This window comes from Trematomus bernacchii, unplaced genomic scaffold (genome assembly GCF_902827165.1).
Source record: "Trematomus bernacchii unplaced genomic scaffold, fTreBer1.1, whole genome shotgun sequence".
Taxonomy (NCBI): domain Eukaryota; kingdom Metazoa; phylum Chordata; class Actinopteri; order Perciformes; family Nototheniidae; genus Trematomus; species Trematomus bernacchii.
The window spans coordinates 1,357,496-1,379,899 of NW_022987733.1; the positions used below are offsets into that span (position 1 = coordinate 1,357,496).

General features: G+C 40.7%; 1 protein-coding gene across 1 annotated transcript in view; it reads left to right on the top strand.

Moving 5' to 3' along the window:
• The window catches only part of bbs9 (Bardet-Biedl syndrome 9), a 186,893-nt gene that overhangs the window by 52,076 nt on the left and 112,413 nt on the right, over positions 1–22,404 (top strand). The window contains 2 exon segments of the mRNA XM_034145825.1: positions 5,640–5,744; positions 16,009–16,023. Of these exon segments, the coding sequence (XP_034001716.1) occupies positions 5,640–5,744; positions 16,009–16,023 (120 nt within the window).

The window sequence follows — 22,404 nt, forward strand, 5'->3', positions numbered from 1 at the left end:
ATATATATATATATATAATATATATACAGGCGTTGCATTGAAATGTCCAGTCACATAGAAATACTAAGACTGAAACCCTTTGTAATTATTTCCTTTCATTCAGTGTTTTTTGTTGTTTGTATTATAAACATTTTCTACCTTCATGTTGCCAACACATTAGTGGTGGAGTGTAAAAAAGTACATTTAAAAAACTGAATAATCAGAAAAGAGTTTATTGCCAAGTAGGTTTCAACTTAGCTTTGGTTTGTCTGATGCACACTAAGACATACACACGAGAAATCACATTGTAAGTATCTGAGTACTTCCTCGTACGGAGCTTACACACGGCGGCGTGCGTTGAAGCTTCAACGCTTCTGCCCATTCACTTTGAATGGGGTGACGTCACGCTTCGCCGAACTGCATTGTGGGAGCAAAGCGTGGCGTTGCTCGCTTCAAAAGTAGAGCAATGTTCTACTTTTGAAGCTTCGACGGAAGCGTCAGCCAATCGAATCATATGCCAGTACAAGCTCTAGCCAATCAAACCACGTGCTTGTCTGTCCGTAAAGACAATGGTCTCTTTTAAATTGGTAAGTAAGTTTAAAAAAAAAAAAGGATTATTAGACATTTTCTCTCTCTGAGTAAAGATCGTGTTAGTTGTGTTTAAGGTCAGACCCACAACAGCGATCCGACCTGAGGCTGACCGGTAGAGGTCAAAGGTCAGCGTTTAACACCACACCCATGGTCAACTCTGATTCTCTTGTTTCCCTCTGGACGTCACACACACACACACACACACACACACACACACACACACACACACACACACACACACACACACACACACACACACACACACACACACACACACTCCCACTTCCCATCTCCCTGTGCGGTATAGATCCTCATCTCCACCCCTCTTGACCCTTCAACTCTTCTAAACAGTCAGCACTTGGCTTAACCTGAGCTGTCAAGTAATATAACCTGAGGATAGCTCCTGCACCACACACACACACACACACACACACACACACACACACACACACACACACACACACACACACACACACACACACACACACACACACACACTGAGGGAATGGAGAGCATGGAGAAATAGAGGGGTGAAAGTAGATAAAAAAAGGGAGCATGAGAGTGCTTGTTTATGTGTTTATTTGCATTGTTACTACCCGTTATAAACCTGTGTTCCTCAGAGCAATGGTTGTGAATGTCCTTTGAAATGAATGCCGTGTGTCTGCATACAAATGAAGGTAGAGAAGGCAGGTCCGCCACAAATGGAAAAAGAAACAAATAAAACTTCACCCCGATCTCTTATCTTAAATGTAACCTATTGTTGCAATGTTAAAGGTGGGGTAGGTAATTCACTTCAGAAACACTTGTTATATTCCATGGAATGCTCTTAACATCCCGATAGCAATGAATACATTAAATGCTTTGACAATAAATACATACAAATGTCATCTGTGGAAGCTGTAATACTGTAAAAAGCACGACCAATCATTTTAGCCGGCCCGGCTAAAATAACTGGATGGCCTACCTGCCTGTCAGCCTTCCATCTGTGCACAAACTTATCTCGTGCCCTCATTGGTCATGTGCGCGTTCGTGTGTGTTGGAGGAGGGGCTCTGTATGGAAGTCTGAAGGAAGGGGCAGATTTTCTCCGGCTGTGTATTTTCAAATTCTAGCGCACTCGAGCCGGTTTCTCCATTCTTACCTACCCTACCTTTAAGCCTCGTTCATTTCATTTATTGTGGTTATATTGTTCAATTCTGGTGATGACTCAGTCTTCATATTCCAACTAGAGTTTATTCTTTTATGAAATGTCACAAATTTAGAGACAAGAAAAAAAAAGGTGGTAGAGAGAAATGAGATACAGATCTTTGTACAAAAGGGAAGCTGATGGAGGAGACATTATACGCCTTCCTCGTGCTTTGTAGGGGGACATAGAGCTTAAGGAACCTGTGGATAAAAAAGTTGTGAAGGCAATGAGAAGGTGACTGAAAGTTAGAAAAACAGAACCGATGAGGGTGGGAAGAAATCAGAGATGTAGAGAAAAAGGAGGTAGCGCAGGAGAGGCAAGGAAACGGGGATTCAAGTGTCCTTTGTGGAGTGTGTTTATGTTGGCAGTGGTGTTAATGGGTTAATGCTCCTGAGAACACTGGGACCAGTCTAACGGTCTCACTGGGTCGCACACGTTATACCTGTCCAGATGTGCCTGAATACACGATGACAAGCTGAGGAGAAAAGAGATGGATAGAGAAAGGGAGCGGAGGAGGAGGAGGAGGAGGAGGGAGCACTTTGTGTCTTCTTTGGTGTTGTTTGTTGCTCTTAATGGGCCTGGGAACACTTAAAGCACTTAACGCAGTCTGACCACTTTGACCTCAAGTTCACGCAGGTTAAAAGCCTTCTGCTGACAGACAGGATGACAGGGAGGAGGAGAGGCAGCGAGGAACAAGGAAAGGTGACATAGAAGGGAAGCAGTAAGGAAGCAGGAGAGGGAACAAAGGAGGGAGATGGGCGATAAGGGAGGTAAGGATGAATGGAAGAAACTGAGAAAGTGAGGAGATGCAAACGAGTTATTAGTTGAAAAAAGTCAAAGACAAGTTTGTCAGAAAGAGTACAACAATGTTAGTATATTATGTCGAAAAAATATGTTATTTATTTATGTAATTTTGACTATAACTACTGCATTGGAGGAGGCTGAGGGAGAAGGAGCATCTAGGGAGTAGGAAAAAGGAGGTATGGATGCTAAAGGAGTGTGTGAGAAGGAGGCGAGGAGAGGAGGTCACGCTGTCAGCAGCTGACGGAGTGTGGAGAAAGTCTCTGTCTGCTTTTTATCGTTAATCTTCTCCCTGTCTGTTGGAGGGGAGGTGTCGTCGTCTCGCCTTTCATCTCCTCTCATCCATCCCGGCTCCTCCTGCTGCCCCGTCTATCTTCAACTCCAGAAGCCTGGTTTCACCCCGTGTGTGTGTGTGTGTGTGTGTGCGTGTGTGTGTGTGTGTGCGTGTGTGTGTGTGTGTGTGTGTGTGTGTGTGCGTGCGTGTGTGTGTGCGTGCGTGTGTGTGTGTGTGTGTGCGTGTGTGTGTGTGTGTGTGCGTGCGTGTGTGCGTGCGTGTGTGTGTGTGTGTGCGTGTGCGCGTGTGTGTGTGCGTGTGCGCGTGTGTGTGTAATGATGGCAGTGACGTACAGTTTAATGAATACGTTTAGAAAAACCCAACCAACAAAAATGAATATTGTCAAACACTCACTGCCCCCCTCACTTTCATTCATTACACATAGACGTTTCCATTAGGACACACACACACACACACACACACACACACACACACACACACACACACACACACACATACACACACACACACACACACATACTCGGGGTTCAGTCACCTGTAACATGCCAAGCTCAGGAACATCACGCCCCATTACACCACCACACCCTGTGTGTGTGTGTGTGTGTGTGTGTGTGTGTGTGTGTGTGTGTGTGTGTGTGTGTGTGTGTGTGTGTGTGTGTGTGTGTGTGTGTGTGTGTGTGTGTGTGTGTGTGTGTGTGTGTGTGTGTGTGTGTGTGTGTGTGTGTGTGTGTGTGTGTGTGTGTGTGGTGTGTGTGTGTGTGTGTGTGTGTGTGTGTGTGTGTGTGTGTGTGACTGCCTGAAGCCATTAGCTGTAATATATCCTTTCCTCTCTGTCTGTATTTGATCCCTGCTTTTCCTCTCCAGCTTGTTTGCTCTCTCTCCCTCTTTCTCTCTGTTGGTTTTGGGGTATTTGAAGGGAAGCTACAAGTCATCACCCCTCTCTCATGCTGCATATAATTTTAGTGTGTGTGTATGTGTGCGTGCCCGGGCACTTGGAATTGAGTAAAGGTTCTGGTTTCTGTTGTTAATCCTCTGTACTTACCTGGCAATATTTTGTGTGTGTGTGTGTGTGTGTGTGTGTGTGTGTGTGTTGCAGGGTCTGATCAGTATTGGGTTGACTGTATCCTGTCGTGTCTTCACCTCCAAATTGCTGACACTTCAATTTCCGTGTGTGTGTGTGTGTTCTCCTGTTTCCTTGTTCTATGTCTTTCTTCAATGAGAAACCGAGTGAAAACGGAACTTCTGTTCTAGACATAAAAAAACATTCACACTGACTAATATGTGTTATTACTAGGGCTGTCAGTCGATTAAAATAGTTAATCGCGATTAATCGCAAATTAATCGCACATTTTTTATCTGTTCTAAATGTACCTTAGAGGGATATCTTTCAAGTTTTTAATACTCTTATCAACATATGAGTGGACAAATATGCTTTATATGTTTGTTTATTATCATTTGATCAATGACAAATATTCTCATGAATATTAAACACAACAACCTGAACATTACAAATATTCACCTCAATTCAACCTGGAACCTCTCTCATACAATAATACTGTGTGTGTGTGTGTGTGTGTGTGTGTGTGTGTGTGTGTGTGTGTGTGTGTGTGTGTGTGTGTGTGTGTGTGTGTGTGTGTGTGTGTGTGTGTGTGTGTGTGTGTGTGTGTGTGTGTGTGTGTGTGTGTGTGTGTGTGTGTGTGTGTGTGTGTGTGTGTGTGTGTGTGTGTGTGTGTGTGTGTGTGTGTGTGTGTGTAGACACTGTGATGGATCGTTGAGCTATGTGCAGCTCAAGGCATATATGCTCGAATGGGAGCTGCCTGGACGCTGCAATCATGTTGCGCGTACTATCCGTGCTGAGTGTGCTGACTTTTCGTACAATGTCCCACTGTCTGGCTACCTGCATAAAGTCAAGTGCTCGGCGCAGTTGTCGGCGAAATGTCATTGAAACAGCTCCTTATATCCGTTAGCGCAGCTAGCTAGCACCAGATGCTAACAACAACAACACGTAAGGTGTGCCTCGCTCGCGCGAGTCGCGCCACACATACACACTCCCTCCCGGTCCTCCCGATGGCCAGTCCGGGCCTGCCAGTGAGCGTGGAAGTGTGGTCTGCCACAAGCGGGCGGCAGGAGCGGGGCTGTCAGCATCAGCTTGTCGATGGTATTTTACACTCGATGCGCTCTGAAACTACGACGGCCGAGGACAAAAAATACACATGCGTTAATCGCGTTAAAATAATTAGTGGCGTTAATTTTTTTTTGCGTTAACGCGTTATTAACGCGTTAACTTGACAGCCCTAGTTATTACATTTTAATATAATCTTCAAAGACGCAATGAGTGCTTACACTTCCAGACATTTGGGGGATCTGCAAAACTCACACAGACATAGTCATAATTAAATAAGAAAATGTCTTTATTATAATATCATGACAGTATAGGGCCTATATGTATATGGGTCAAACCCCCAACACAGTGGACACTACACCTCCCATAATGCAGCTCAACACTCTTTCATTAGACCCCCGGTGCCTCCAAAACACCTTCCAAACTCTACATTTCTGTCCCAAAATAAAATACATAAATGCAAAATAATAATTTAGAAACAACATTCTTCAATGTTGAACAGAAAGTGCCTTTGTAGATACTATCTTCTCTTTTTTAAGAATATGTTTCACTTTTTATAAAGACCGGTGAAAGGGACAGAAGCTTTGTGGAACGGCTGCTAAACAGGAAGTGATGAAAAGGCTTGAGTTGTAATGTAAACGCATGTTGTCTCTCTCCGTCTCTCCAGGTGTCGGTAAATCCACAGTTGTGGCATTTTCGGCTTTCCTCAACGGCCGCTACCCCGCTGCTGACCTGAGCGGATACGTCACCGTGTCCTACAGCTCGCCGACAGGTAAACACACACTCACACACACTTACACACATACTTACATTTCATGCTGGTTTCCGTTTGTTCTAGTCTAGTTCCAATCAAAACTGTTATTTTAACAGTATAATCACTTTGACCGATGGGCTTTCCAGAAACATTGGTAGTAATGGGTTCCTGTTTAACACAGAATACATCAATCACACTTTCTACTGAGCTTGTTTGGCTGTAACTGTGTTGGCTGTTCACTTGTTATGTAAAGGATAATATCATTTTATTGATTTAAAATGATCGTATTGTTTCCGTTGACAAAATAATTGTCAGTGTCACAAACGGCTGCAACTGTGGCGACAGAAATGTACATGTAACTTAAAATGACTGATCGAGGTTTTTTGTAACTGTCCAAGTCTGTTCCCATTTTCTTTCTCATCAACCAGTCTTTAAACACTGCCAGACCCCATACTGTGTTCCTGTTAGCGTTTACTTCCTGTCTGTCTTCTTCTGCTGATTTCTCTGACGTGCAGCTCTCTGAGTCTTTCAACCTCCTTTGCTTCTCTTGTTCACTTGTTCTTTACTGGCAACAGATAAGCCATCACGAAGCCACATGTTCATGCTCTCCGCAAATATAAAAAATAGTATTCAAAAAGTATTGAATGGTGTTTTCTGACAAAGAAAGGGAAAAACTAATGTGTTGTTTTGGCCACAGCTGACGTTAAGTAACCGGACTGATATGACTGCACTGTGCCGTGTTATCGAGGAATAACAGACCGCTGAATGTCCAAATTGACCAATCAGAATCAAGTATTCAACTAAGCTGTGTATGTATAATTGTTCTAAGAGGCTAGAAAGATGCTGTACGGTACTGATGTTCTTTAGTACAACTATTCTCAATCTCTACATTCAACAGTCAGTGAAAACCTGCGATGGCACATTTAGTAATTAGTTGAACAGGAACAGGCTTAAAAACTGAGAAAAACCTTCAAAACAACACTTTCATTAGCATTGAGTTTAGTTACTTTTTGGATTTAGTTATTTTGTTCTAAAACATCTCATACAGAGTACAGAAAAGGCGCTGAACAGCTGCTAACAGAGCGCTGAGTCGGCGTAAGGACATCTGGGCCCAGTTCATCCCCCTGCTCCCTCCAGGCGTTTGTTTCCAGGCCCTGCTATAATTCTGGAAGATATTACTTTCCCCTGCAAACACACAAAACCCCTCTTTATTTCAAATGTCACAGATGTCCTTTTTTTTAAATACTGATTTCAGTGTTCGTTCAAAAAGCAGCTCATAAAAAGAAATCAGTGTTTTCATGCTATTGTTTCCTTTGGATCACATTTGCTTTGGCCGGGGTCTGCTGGTGGAACAGTTTCTCCTCCCTAGAAACACATTTAATGTGAAATGTCTGGACATTTTGGGAAGTGGTTCTTTTTTTGTTAAGCTTTATTGTCATGCTAAAAATAGCTGAAAATAAGGAGTATTTCCCTGGAAGCCAAGCAGCTGGGGAGGAGTGTGTCGGGGGCTGATTTGTGTTTTGGAAAGAGAACCTGTTGGACTGGAGGTGGATTTGGGAAAGGTTTATTACAAGTTGGATGAAGAAGGGGCACGCAAGGATGGAAAAAAGAAGGACAGAGGTGAGGAAGGCTATGAGTTAGACGAGGTGAAGGTAAGGAGGTCAATTATACCAGGGTGGAGGAGAGGAAACGAGGGAAGGTGTTTCAGACCAAAGAGATCATTCATGAGGTCCAACACCTTTCTTCCCAAAGGTGATGGATGGGGTTATTACCTCCAGCAAAAAGGTTATGTGTGTCTGTCTGTCAGCAGCATTATGGGAAAACTACTGGAACCATTTTCACTACACTTGGTGAGGTGGTGTAACAGGTCACAGGAAGAATGATGCGAATCACGAGGTGGTTACATACATTATTTTTCAACTTTGTTAGCATTGCGTTTTATGACATTTGCGCTGCATTCATGTGGTGTAGGGATAATGGGGAGAATAGTTCCAAACTGGAAAACTTCACATAAACACCCCCTGAATTCTGAAGAACAACTCAAGATATCAACTGTTGTTCAAACAGTCGGAGCTTTAAATACAATTCAGATTTTAGAATGTTGCACGTTTTGTTCAGCAGGAGAATCTCCACATATTAACAACACTTTATTCATTTTTAAGTAAAAAGCTCTTAAGGCACTACATCCGGTCACATGACTACACGACCCCACAACTAAGCTAAAGGTGGCTAAGCCAGAAAAATAAGATTTTGGAATATTGCAGAAATATAATTCTGTAGTTAACAAATGTTTATGATACTTACATATTTTGTTCAGCAGGAGAATCTCAATAATATTAACACTACTTTGTGATTTTTTAACCGTAAATGCGATCTCCAGAAGTAAAAAGCGCGTAACTACTTCACGTCACCATTGCTAAGCTAAAGGCGGCTAATTTTCTTCATGATCAGAATCAGAATCAGAATACCTTTATTAGTCCCACGGAGGGGACATTTGCGTAGTTACAGCAGGAAAAAGAGCAACAGACAGCTTAATGTTACATATGTTAAATATGTGACATGCATTTAAAAGAAGTGCTAAGTTATGATACAATAAAAAATATAATAAAAAATAAAAAGTTACATAATTAAAAAAAATACACATCCTGTAACAGTTCTTAGGATTTAGCAGCCAGGTATATATTACACAGTTATTAACAGCATCTATATATATATATATATATATTGCACATCTAGCACATATTGCACATAGGTGGTTGATATTTAACAGCAGCAAGTTACACAATTTACAAAATACACACCTTGTAACAGTTCTAAGGATTTAGCAGCCAGGTATATATTACACGGTTATTAACGGCATTTATATATTGCACATATTGCACATAGTTTGTTGGTATTTAGCAGCAAGGGGTGATATAGTCTGTGTTGTGGTGTGTGTGTGTGTGGGGGGGGTCAACTAGGGGCTGTGCTGGTTGTATAGTCTGACCGCTGCAGGAAGGAAAGACCTGCGGTATCTCTCCGTGAGACAACGGGGATGCAGCAGCCTATCGCTGAAGCAGCAGTGAGGACAGGGTGTCCTGGAGGGGGTGGGACATTTAGTCGTCTCATTTAGACACTTGTTAGCAACAACCGACGCAAAGAGCTTCAGAATTTCACCAGTGGGGTATTGACTGAAGCATGTAGTATCGTAGAAAAACGTTAACATCTCATAAACTTGTATGAACCACAGACCTTGTTTTGGGGAATTTAACCAAAAACATACTTAAAAATGTGACTTGTATTCGAAGGAACCTTAAACTACTAAAATGCTGACTCATGTTTTAGCTTTAGGACTCATTCCTGCACCACTCTCTACACCAAGACATCATGTGAAGTCCTATCTGCTGGTGGTGAGCTGTACAGTGGTCATCTTTAAAAGCCCATGCGCAGATGAGAGTGTGTGTGTGGTTGTGTGTTCCTGTAATCTACCTTAATGCCTCGTCTCCTCACATCCTATAAATGCTCTCCTGCTATGGGAGGAATGCATCACTTTGTCTCCGTCTCTTTCTTTCTTTCTCCGGGGGTGATGATTTCTTCTTAACACCACACTAAACCATCCCACCAGTGGCTACTGTGCCCGTCTTTAAGCCCTACAAAGACTTTGACATTTAAGAACACCGTTGACTCCTTAAGCCCTTCAAAGGCCGGTGGCTGTAGTCGTTACAATCTAGAAAGAATTTCATTAGTGCTCCTGTGTGATTTCCCTAACACCCCGACAATGGGCTTACACAAACACACTTCAGGGGGATCAAGTGGTCAAGTTGGCATTTACAGTACAGTGTTAGCTCAAACACAATGGGCATGTTCACCCGAGCTGTCCAAGATAAGTTGTGCGGATCATTTCCATTAAGCAGCGCCAGCCGTGATTCATTGGTTGCTGAGCCAGTTCATGTGGAAACCAAGGGAGCCGGTTGGCAGTGTGTATTGTTTTCTCCTGTTTTATTGAGCCTGCCAGAGTGACCAGCATCTCCACATGTTGATGTCTCCAGGAGGCTGCAGTGTTTCTGTTTCCTTGTTTAACGACCAGGTCTGCAATCCATTTTCCAAGGAACCGTTGGTCGGCCATGTTCTCGGCTGTGTTTGTTTGTTCGAACAGTCCAACGAAGATTTATTGTCAGATTTAGTGGAGGGTTGGGGAACTGGCCCAGGAACAAGAGCTGGATTTTCTTTAAGGATTCATTTATAGTTTAATGAACTCCTGCACCTTTTTTTTATAAACACAACCTGGCATGCGTTATGCTCTTATGCTATACCTGTTTTGATGTCAATCTGTCATCTTTGAAAACCTTTTTTTTTGGGTAAAAGTATTTAATTTTGAAGCGTGTAAAGAGTTGGGGAACTGGCCCAGGAACAAGATTCGGATTCTTTTAAGGACTCATTTGTTCAATCTTTGATCAAACTTCTGCACTTTTTTGTAAAAACACAATATGGCATGCCTGATAGTCTTATACTATACCTGTTTTGATGTCATTTAAAACCTTTTTTGGTAGTAAAAATGGTTAATTTTGAAGCGTGTTAAGCCTTGAATGCTTGACGTTTGTACTCTCTGTGAGCTATCTTTTCAGTTTTTATTTCATTTTCAGCTTGGATAATGAAGATAACTATTTAGTCTTTTTCCAGCACTTTTGGACATCTCAGACCAGCTGTCACTGTTGGATATACTACAGTGGATATGCTTATAAATAAAAGAAAGACTTGCTTTCTGACCTCTGTTCTACCACAGCGGCTAATGGATCCAGTATTTCACTCAGTGTTATTTTTCAGCCGTTACAGGAGATTTCAGAACAGGAAAGACTGATTGAACACTGGCTGGCAGCAGGCCAGGATCGGCTACTGTGTGTGTGTGTGTGTGTGTGTGTGTGTGTGTGTGTGGTGTGTGTGTGTGTGTGGTGTGTGTGTGTGTGTGTGTGTGTGTGGTGTGTGTGTGTGTGTGTGTGTGTGTGTGTGTTGTGTGTGTGTGTGTGGTGTGTGTGTGTGTGTGTGTGTGTGTGTGTGTGTGTGTGTGGTTGTGTGTGTGTGTGTGTGGTGTGTGTGTGTGTGTGTGTGTGTGTGTGTGTGTGTGTGTGTGTGTGTGTGTGTTCTTGCTCCATTTGACATGTCCTTTACATTTAACGGGAGCTTTCACTCAACAGTGAGGCTTTTAGTTCTTTCTTTTACCATTTTCTCCACTCCAATTTTCTTTTCTTTGGCGTTGACGTATGAAAAGGTTGAGAAAAAAGTAATGACAGGAGATCAGAGTTATTTTCAATACTGCATATTTCAAGCTGCAAGTCACCCCATCGACAAACAAGATTACAACTTATATTTTATTAATTGAAGGACTTTCAATTTAGAGCTTTGGATAAAAATGAAATCAAAAACTCAACTGAACTAAAAACCACGTACAGTAAAAACGTGCAGTACCATTCAAGACTTCAAACGCCTAAGAAGTCACTATTTAACAACAATTTAAAATGACGGTTGAGGATTAGATAATGCTGGTTTTTGTTTACGAAATGCTAGCAGATAATAGTGAAGCTTACTATTATCTGCGAGCATTTCTTAAACAAAAACCAAGACACCCGTTTTAATAAGAATTAGGTATTCAATAAATCCCCATTAGTTATGCTGAATTTGAGTTGTACCTACACGATTTGTACCTATATGTTGCACATTTCTGTTCTCTTTAAACACGTCACAGCTTTCCACTTTTATCTCTGAAATACTGCAGATATTTTGTATTCACTATTACACATAAAAGCCAATTTATTTTACCTACTTTGCAATAACCCTGATCTGATTCTAAGGGGATATTCTTAGCATTGTTACAGACACAATTGTTAATTGCTTGACACACATATCAACATATTAATATTGAATAGATATTGCTGCAGAGTTCTCGCAGCAGTAGGGAAGCGTGACTTTCATGGAGTTTAATAACTTGAACTTTCTGACTCAGCACCTCAGAGCCTTTTCCATTGGCCCGCCACCTGCCATCTGCTTCTCATTCACCTTTGCAGGAAATCCTCTTCAACCAATCAAATCAGAGCTTAATCTGCCAGACTCCTATCGCCACAGCCTAAAGTTTAGAGAAGCAGGAGGCCGACAGTTTAAATCCCCGAGCAGCTGGGAGATCTGGCTCTGAGGAGCAGGGATAAAATATGCTTGCTCTTTTTTAAGGAAAAATGCACTTTTGGAACCTGAGTCTTATTTTTATAGTTCAGAGTTACTTTACTGCTTTTTCTGAAGTTTGGCACACCGCTAACAATCCTGAACATTTGAGATAAAAGAGGATTTTAGTGTTGCTTTCCACAGGCAAAACTACTTCATATAGAAACATAATAATATAACAACAATCACAATTGCATCGTCCAATCATAAAATAGTATTTATGCTACAAGCATCCTTGGATATAATTAGGTTTTTCAATGTTTAAAATATGAGGTATTCTGCTAATTTTCAGATGTATATCAGTATGTAGTGTCTCTACTTTAAAGAGTCCTCTCCTGCTAATTTTCAGATGTATATCAGTATGTAGTGTCTCTACTTTAAAGAGTCCTCTCCTGCTGATGTTCAGGTGTATATCAGTATGTGTCTCTACTTTAAAGAGTCCTCTCCTGCTGATGTTCAGGTGTATATCAGTATGTGTCTCTACTTTAAAGAGTCCTCTCCTGCTGATGTTCAGGTGTATATCAGTATGTAGTGTCTCTACTTTAAAGAGTCCTCTCCTGCTGATGTTCAGATTCATATCAGTATGTAGTGTCTCTACTTTAAAGAGTCCTCTCCTGCTGATGTTCAGGTGTATATCAGTATGTAGTGTCTCTACTTTAAAGAGTCCTCTCCTGCTGATGTTCAGGTGTATATCAGTATGTAGTGTCTCTACTTTAAAGAGTCCTCTCCTGCTGATGTTCAGGTGTATATCAGTATGTAGTGTCTCTACTTTAAAGAGTCCTCTCCTGCTGATGTTCAGGTGTATATCAGTATGTAGTGTCTCTACTTTAAAGAGTCCTCTCCTGCTGATGTTCAGGTGTATATCAGTATGTAGTGTCTCTACTTTAAAGAGTCCTCTCCTGCTGATGTTCAGGTGCATATCAGTATGTAGTGTCTCTACTTTAAAGAGTCCTCTCCTGATGATGTTCAGGTGTATATCAGTATGTAGTGTCTCTACTTTAAAGAGTCCTCTCCTGCTGATGTTCAGGTGTATATCAGTATGTAGTGTTTCTACTTTAAAGAGTCCTCTCCTGCTGATGTTCAGGTGTATATCAGTAAGTAGTGTCTCTACTTTAAAGAGTCCTCTCCTGCTGATGTTCAGGTGTATATCAGTATGTAGTGTACTTTAAAGAGTCCTCTCCTGCTGATGTTCAGGTGTATATCAGTATGTAGTGTCTCTACTTTAAAGAGTCCTCTCCTGCTGATGTTCAGGTGTATATCAGTATGTAGTGTCTCTACTTTAAAGAGTCCTCTCCTGCTGATGTTCAGGTGTATATCAGTATGTAGTGTCTCTACTTTAAAGAGTCCTCTCCTGCTGATGTTCAGGTGTATATCAGTATGTAGTGTCTCTACTTTAAAGAGTCCTCTCCTGCTGATGTCCAGGTGTATATCAGTATGTAGTGTCTCTACTTTAAAGAGTCCTCTCCTGCTGATGTTCAGGTGTATATCAGTATGTAGTGTCTCTACTTTAAAGAGTCCTCTCCTACTGATGTTCAGGTGGTATATCAGTATGTAGTGTCTCTACTTTAAAAGAGTCCTCTCCTGCTGATGTTCAGGTGTATATCAGTATGTAGTGTCTCTACTTTAAAGAGTCCTCTCCTGCTGATGTTCAGGTGTATATCAGTATGTAGTGTCTCTACTTTAAAGAGTCCTCTCCTGCTGATGTCCAGGTGTATATCAGTATGTAGTGTCTATACTTTAAAGAGTCCTCTCCTGCTGATGTTCAGGTGTATATCAGTATGTAGTGTCTCTACTTTAAAGAGTCCTCTCCTGCTGATGTCCAGGTGTATATCAGTATGTAGTGTCTATACTTTAAAGAGTCCTCTCCTGCTGATGTTCAGGTGTATATCAGTATGTAGTGTCTCTACTTTAAAGAGTCCTCTCCTGCTGATGTCCAGGTGTATATCAGTATGTAGTGTCTCTACTGGGACATGTCTCCATGCTTTAATGTTCAAAAAGCTCTTTATTTTTCTCTTACTCTCTAAAACCTCTTGAACACACTACAGGAAAGAGAAATACCACAAAAGGGAGAGTAGGGCCTGTTCCATGGAATCATCAATTTGGCTTCTACAGGCCACAACATCAATTATTAAAAATATTATTTAAATCTTACAATTTAATGATAAACAGTTTTTTTAAACGGCTGATTATATAGTGAACAGTTTTCGAATGATTCAAAAGCTTTTTTTGTCATATGCACAGCAGCCGCATCTAAGTGAGTCTCAGGCGCCCTTAACCTCTTAAGCACGGCGGTCCCCCCATTGGACCCCTCCCACCGTTTTGTTTTCGAGATAATGTCTCAGGGCTTCTTAACATTTATGAAACTATTAATGTGTAGCACCAGATTAACGGGAAGAATCTCAGCTAACTGAAGATATGAACCATTTTTACCAAAACAAAACACAAGTCTCATAAGAAGCGTCTAAATGACCCCTGAGCGAAAACATTCTAGCGCACTGCGGCACACAATTCAAGATAAAAATACCCTTATTACTTATCGTAGCTGCACATACAATATAGCCTATTAAAGCTGAGACTCCACTGATTATTTAGGTATAGTATCATCACTGAGCGATCCGAACTTGCGACAGGGGAAGCAAACACAGACATCACAACACGTACCTTTACGGAGCTTTTACGGCAGATCGTCTCACCGTAGCTGTCAATTAGGTCAAAAGACGTGTTCAATGGCATTAAAACGAAAAAGAAAATGCTACAACTGTTGATCCATAGGTTGATAATGTACCTGTGCCTTTGAACAAATTATTTATAATCCATAATTCCATTTTTTATGTAAAAATCGGAGCGGAAAAGTTAGCTGCTAATGGTAGCCACCAGAGTGTATGCAGCTTCCGGTTTTGGTAACTCGTCACTCTCACTCCTTATTTGTTAACGTGTTGGTGTGTATATAACGTTCCCTCGATTCCATTGGCTCTAGCGGTTATAAAGAGATTTCATTCATCAAAATCGAGCAAGGGGGGCCAGAGATAGGTCAAATCCACCCAAATGACCCCAGAAGTGGGGTTTTTGGCTAAATCTCTCTAAAAAGGTCAAATTTCACTTGTTTTGCATCAATCTTGATACAGGGTACTTATTATATGTTGTACTTTGGATTCCTAAAGCTTTTAGTCTACTAACCCATCATCCAAGGGTAATTTTCACTATAAGTAAAAAAGAATTTTTGGACGGACACTATAATTTACAGTTTTTTACTATGTAAAATCTGGATTTTCTTTAAAATAAAAAACATCTATATTGATTCTGACTTTTCTAAATCCAACTCACAGGTTTATCATTACTTTGAGAATAAAGATTATTAATTTAACCCTTTTAGAAGGGAAGATATGGTCATTTGTTCTGGGAATGTCATTTTCGAGCCTGAGACCTGAAAAACAGGCTCAGGGCTTAACAGGTTAAGAAATGCAACATACAAGTAACTAAACATGAAAATACTTAAAATAGTGCAATAGATATACGTAACCGTGCAAGTACGTTGCAGGAAAATATAGAATAAGATTAAAAAAAATGTAAAATGAAATACTGTACAGTAGAATAAATACTGTATACTGCAATTATTAACATATGGGAAACAATCAGATGTATAAATGAACAGTGTTTTATGAATATACCCTTACCCTTTTGGATAAAGGTTTTCCTGAGTGTGGTGGTTTCACTAAAGGTTTTCGTCACTGTGGTGGTTTCAGTAAAGGATTAATAATACTTTTATAACCATAGATGTCTTTTCTCCACGTTCTGTCAGACTGATTTTTATTCTAAGTTTAATTTTGGATTTGCACATCTTAGCATAATCAGGATTGGTTTGGCTCCCCGCTCTCCTCCTGTGGTACTTTCCAAGTGTGTGGGAGGCTGGACAAAGTAGACCCAGAGTGTTTGTGTATTTCCACATTGAGGGAGAAGGAGGTTTTCCCAGGGAATCCCCTCCTCTCTTCCAACATCAGAGTCTTCCAGTGCTGCTTATAACAACCTCTGTGTCTGTGATCTGTCTGAATTCTCCTTTTTAACCTTTCACTCTCTCTCCTCTTCCTCTCTGCAGAGCTTAATCCAAAAGGTGAGTGTTTGGTTTGGACAGAATAGAGCCCCCCCCCCCCCCTCTCCCCTCTCCACTTACACACCCACACACACACTTTATATATAAAAAGGCAAACAAGTCATGTAGATGTGCACATAAACATATATTTTCTGCATTATGGATTTTCCATTTCAATATTCTCTTACACACAGAAATGCAAACATAATCAAAACTAAACTGTATGCATTCCAACACACACTCGCACACATGTACACACTACTGTATATACAGGAAGAGACCACTGCCTACTGTTTATGTTCCTGTAACACGATACTTGGCAAGAGTATGTACACACACACACACACACACACGCACACGCACACGCACACACACACGCACTCGTACTGGACACACATACACACTTCCTCACTGTATAGAGTAATATAAATATCCATTTATATCCTTTTATGCTCACATTTCACATACACACATACTGGCATATGGAAACTCATTGCATTGCAGGTTTAAGCGCATGTACACACACACACACACACACACACACACACACACACACACACACACACACACACACACACGCGCGCGCACAGTAGTGTTCCTAGTCGTCAGTCAGTGTTTGTTTTAGTCCGTCTGAGTTTGTGTGCTTTGATACAGAATAGGATGTCCTGTAATCTATAGTAGGCTTAGAGGCCCTGCAGTAGTACACACACACACACACACACACACGCACACACACACACACACACACACACACACACACACACACACACACACACACACACACACACACACACACACGTTGAACTATTTTTCTCCAACTCATAACTGCAGATTATATTCATATGCATCCGCCAGATACATTCTTGGGGAAACGTAAACTACCATGTTTCTGACAGAAAAATGAAAAGAGAGGCGGACTTAAGGACATTAATAATGAAACATCAGTTCACACACCCCTTAATAATTGGACACATTTCATCAACAAAATCAGTGTGTATTAAACATAAGGTTAAACTTAAAGCCCAAGGCTCTTCAGATGTGTTTATTCACATAATTGTGTGTATAATGGTGATTATAAATATTATATATATTAGGGATACCATCTATTACATCTGGTACAAAAAGTCCCTTGGTCAAAGCATTTTTATTTATTTGTTTAATATTGTATTGATTTGGAAATGTAAAATAAAAGTTTGCCACCTTTTATGTTGACGTCAAATTAGTGTACAACCAATAATCGCAGTTAAATCATTGCATTCCTCAGTGCGTGCTTTATTTACCCAGAAAGCGGATTTCTGCCGGAAGTGCTTACATGGACCAGAATGCATTGCGCTCAGACTTTATCTGCTTATTTTTTTTAAATCCAAAACTCTGCATAACATCCTCTGCACTCGGATACCTGGATGCCATTTCTGCTGTTGGACACAAAAGAGAGAAAACAGTGTTTTATGAGGTCACATGAGGCCAGGAAAAGGCTAGTCTCTGTGACCTTTTGACCTGTGCTGGACTAGTGATCTGATCTATATGAATGCACCTGCCCATTACTTGATCAAGTTAGATGCCGCCTATCACAGTGCGCTGAGATTTGTTACTAACTGTAAAGCACTTACTCATCACTGTACCCTGTATGCCAAGGCAGGTCTGCCTTCACTTACTGTACGGAGGCTCAGTCATTGGTACATGTTCATCTATAAAGCCATGTTGGGTAAACTACCACCTTACATCTGCTCACTGATATCACAGAGAGTCGCAAGTAGCTATTGCCTAAGATCCCAGGATGTGTTTTTATTACATGTACCAAGTGCTAGGACTGTTTTAGGCACTAAAGCTTTTATGTGCGCTGCTCCTCTAGCTTGGAACACTCTGCAAAACATATTGGAAATGAGCGTTTTGGTTCCCCTGCATCATTTTAAAGCACAGCTGGATGAAGTGATATTTGGTATACTCCTGGTACCTGTCTTTGTGAATACGTTTGTAAATTGTGTCCTTTTTGTTTTCTGTTACATGTGTAGCCAATGTGCGGCAGGTCTCCCTTGTGAAAGAGATCGTTGATCTCAATGGGATTTTTTACCTGGATAAATAAAGGCTACAAACAAACAAATAGATTCCCCGGGAAATTAGATTTTGTGAGAGATGCTCCATTTTAGAATGAAGTTAAATAAAAAATTCATTAAAAAAAAATACAATAAATATATGTATATAACATTAAAAGTAAAATGTCAAATATAAAGATACAAATAAATCATGTAAACTTTATTTAAAACGAACCACCGCTTTATGAAGTTCTGTTTCTTGAGCGGCATCGTGTGCTCTCTGGCTCTTCAGAGGTTAGAGACTACAAATCAAAGAGTGAAATCCTGTAGTTATCTTTCCAACCAACGACATCAGTTTAATGTCAAATGACGCTGCAGGTTTAGCTCTTAGAAATAAAGCTTTAAAGGGCCCATGTCATGCTTTTCCGGTTATTACCCAAATGGACCAATCCGTGGAGCACCTCACACACCAGGATCCCCTGGCTAACTAACAGGGAGTCCCCATTGACTTGCATAGAGCTCCCTGAACGCTGGTAATAGACGAGTTGGGAATACCTGGTGAATACACATACTATCAGAGATGCTGTATGAGAAACCAATGTGATTTTGGAAAATTGCACAATATAAATCTATTCTAGTAGACCTCAACAATGGAAATATGATCAGTAGAAATGGCCATGACATGGGACCTTTAACCGACTAATTTACCATCAACACTGATTGGACATCCACTCGGCAAATCCTAGTTACGATAAAGATCTTATTATGATAAAACATGTTCATGTTTAATTACACACTGTTGGACAGATGTGTCTGCAAAGAATAACATTTATCCAGACATCCACACCTGGACTCGGTGCCTCTCAGAGGAACCGTTTAAAGCTGCAGACTAGCTGCATAAGAACATGATTTGTTGGAGGACAGGGCTGCGTGGTGACTGTGTGTATCACAGAGGAAATGATAAAAAGACACACACACACATACAGAACGAACATATATCGTACACACTAAATCAAATGCACACACACGGCTGACATCACTGCAGCTGTGGTGAGAATCGGACCCAGACAGTGGTCCTCTGCTCAAATAAACTCTGTCTGCGCACGCGCACACACGCACGCACGCACACACACACACACACACACACACACACACACACACACACACAATTGTGATTTTAAATGTGTTTAACAGTTCCACAAAGCTTCCTTTCCCACACAAACAGCAAGCAACTATCAGGGCGGTAGTGAAACGTTATCAAGTACATTTACTAGAGTAATTTATTTAATTAAATTGTTTAGACTAGCTTCTAAACTGAGAAACTCTGATTTGAAAGTACTAACTAATCGGTCATATAATCATACATTCTCAAACCAAGTGCCTGCAGACTTTAGGTGTATTTGTGTGCCAATACTTTTGCACTTTTACTCAAGTCAGATTTGGATGCAGAACTTTTACTTGCAACAGAGTATTTGTTCTACTACTTTTACTGAAATAAAACACATATGAGAACTTTTCCACCTCCGCAGAACATTACATGTTACTTGTTAGACGCTTTTATCCAAAGCGACTTACATACTCAATACTGTGGGCAATCCCCACAGGAGCAATTTGGGGTGAAGTGTCTCAGGGACACAACGACATGCTGACTGCAGTGGGACTCGAACTTGCTACCCCCTGATTCGAAGTTCAGCGCACTATCCACTGCGCCACAGCCTCCCACATCCTCTTCGTCATCATTTGGAGCTCTTGCAGTAAATCCAGTAAAGAAAACTGCCTATTCTATATACTTATACATATACTTATTGAGCTTTACTCAAGTACGAGTTTGAATGCAGGACTTTGGCTTGTCAAAGAATGCTTTTATTTATAATTACTACATTTAAAGTATAAGATGTGAGTACGTCTCCCACCCTTTGTCAGGGGTCACATCTGGGGACACACAATATGTGAAATACTGTTCATTCAGGTACATAAACTCTTCAAACTGCAATACAGAAGCTTGCAGCTGAGGACAAGTATTGAATGAGGTGAATAATCCGTAAGACAAACACAGAAACCTCAGTGTACTGTAGACATGGTGCTTGGTCAGTTACTCACCCTCTGGCTTCACACACACCAACAGTCACTCTTTGTCTTGTCCTCCTCTAATCATCAAACCAGACTGAAACTGTGACGTCTGACGTAAGCTCATGATGCAACCGTTGGTTTTTGCCAAAGCTCCGCAGACGATCCAGCTTTTAAACTCGGCTCCTGTGCACATGACGTGACTCAGGATGTGACTTTAGCAGATATAGGATACTTTTGATTGGCTTGGAAAGTGCAACAGTGTGTGTTTGAGGAAAATACATCATGAGAAACATGAAATGAGTCCCAGATATGCAAAATAACTTAACCACAGCGACAGTTTTGCTGTTCGCTAAGCTTTGAACTTCCTGAACCAATGCATGTTTTACGGTACGTCCACACGGCAGCGTCGCGTTGAAGCTTGCCGGTGGGCGTGTCTGAAGCTCGACCAACAACCAATCACATTAATTTCCCGCCCCGGCGGACACACAAGCACGCGGTTTGATTGGCTAGAGCTTATACTGGCATATGATTTGATTGGCTGACGCTTCCGTCGACGCTTGAAAAGTTGAACTTTTCTCAACTTTTGAAGCGAGCAACGCAGGCAAAGCGACGGAACCACAATGCAGTTCGGCAAAGCGTGACGTCGCCCCATTCAAAGTGAATGGGAAGCGATGCTGCCGTGTGGATGTACCGTTACCGTTATAAGATCTATATATATTATATTTTATGTTATTCTATTTCCTGTAAGGCAATGCAAGTTTATTTATTCAGCATATGCAACACAAAGTCAATGAAAGGTGCTGCATTGAGACATCCTGTAAATTAAGCTTAACTAGAAAAAGACGGGTAAAAAATTAAGTGTGACTTTTTGGTTTTATCTTTAATGTTTTTATTATATAAGTATTTGATTATAATTTTTATATTTGAATTTTAACATGTTTTATTTTTATTGTATTGTTCTAATATAAAAAAATATTATTACATTTTTTTTTTATATATATAATACACCCAATTATTTATTTGTACCTGCATTTATTTTATGTTTTTATTCTATAGTAATTTTATTTTTTGTTATGTATATTATATTTCTAACATTCGTTTATTTTTGCTAATATAACAAAAACAAAAACCTGACTTAAAAATGTAAAAGAAGCTGTTTTTACTTTTCCATTTGTAATCAAAGTGTATGTATCCCCCTGCTCAGTCACGTGGCTCCCTGCAGAAATATACCCTTAAAGCCCAGTTTCAGCTTTAAAGTCCTTCTTAGTATTTTCTACCTTCTGCCCCTCCTCTATCAAACTTCCAGTGTCCCTCAGGGTCAGATTTTGGGGACTTTTAGTAACACGATACAACCAAGGAAAAAACAAAGTAAAGCAAATAAAGTGAAAATCAGAGAGTATAAATATTCCCGGCAGATGTTAGTGGGTTCCTATCAGGTGCTCGGTTCTCTGTTTGCTGCTTCAGAGTCTACACGTTGAATTATGACTTCCATTTGGTGCTATAATTATATTTTCAACATAATACAGATGTGGAGGCCGTCTGCAGATGTGTTGGAAATTATGCTTTTTAATACACACACACACACACACACACACACACACACACACACACACACACACACACTCACACTCACACTCACACTCACACTCACACTCACACTCACACTCACACACACACACAAAGAAAGAGTAACACACACACACACTCATACGCACAGAAAGACTGACGTACACACTCACATACACACTCACACAGACACACACACACAGAAAAACAAACACACTCATACTGTACACACATAACGACACACAGACACACACACATATATACACAGAAAGAAACACACACAAGCAGACAGACAGAACAACACAGAAACACAAACATAAAAAACACACTGAAAGACACTCAGCGATAAACCTACACACACACACACACACACACACACACACACACACACACACACACACACACACACACACCACACATACACACACACACACACACAGACACAGACACACACACACACACACACACACACACACACACTTTACTGAACTTTAATACTAACTAGTGCAATAGTCAAATTGCAGGAGGAACAATACTGGTATCAACCGACTTCATATCTTTGGTTGGAAAAATCACACCAATTGAATATATATTTAATAAAATAGAGTAATGTTGCGAAACTATCCATCAGATATCTTTAATCCTTTTGCAACCCCAGTACCAGACAAAATAATACCAATTGGTTATTTTTTCCAACTCATGGTTTTTCTCCCTCTCTTAAAGCCCTTTTCTT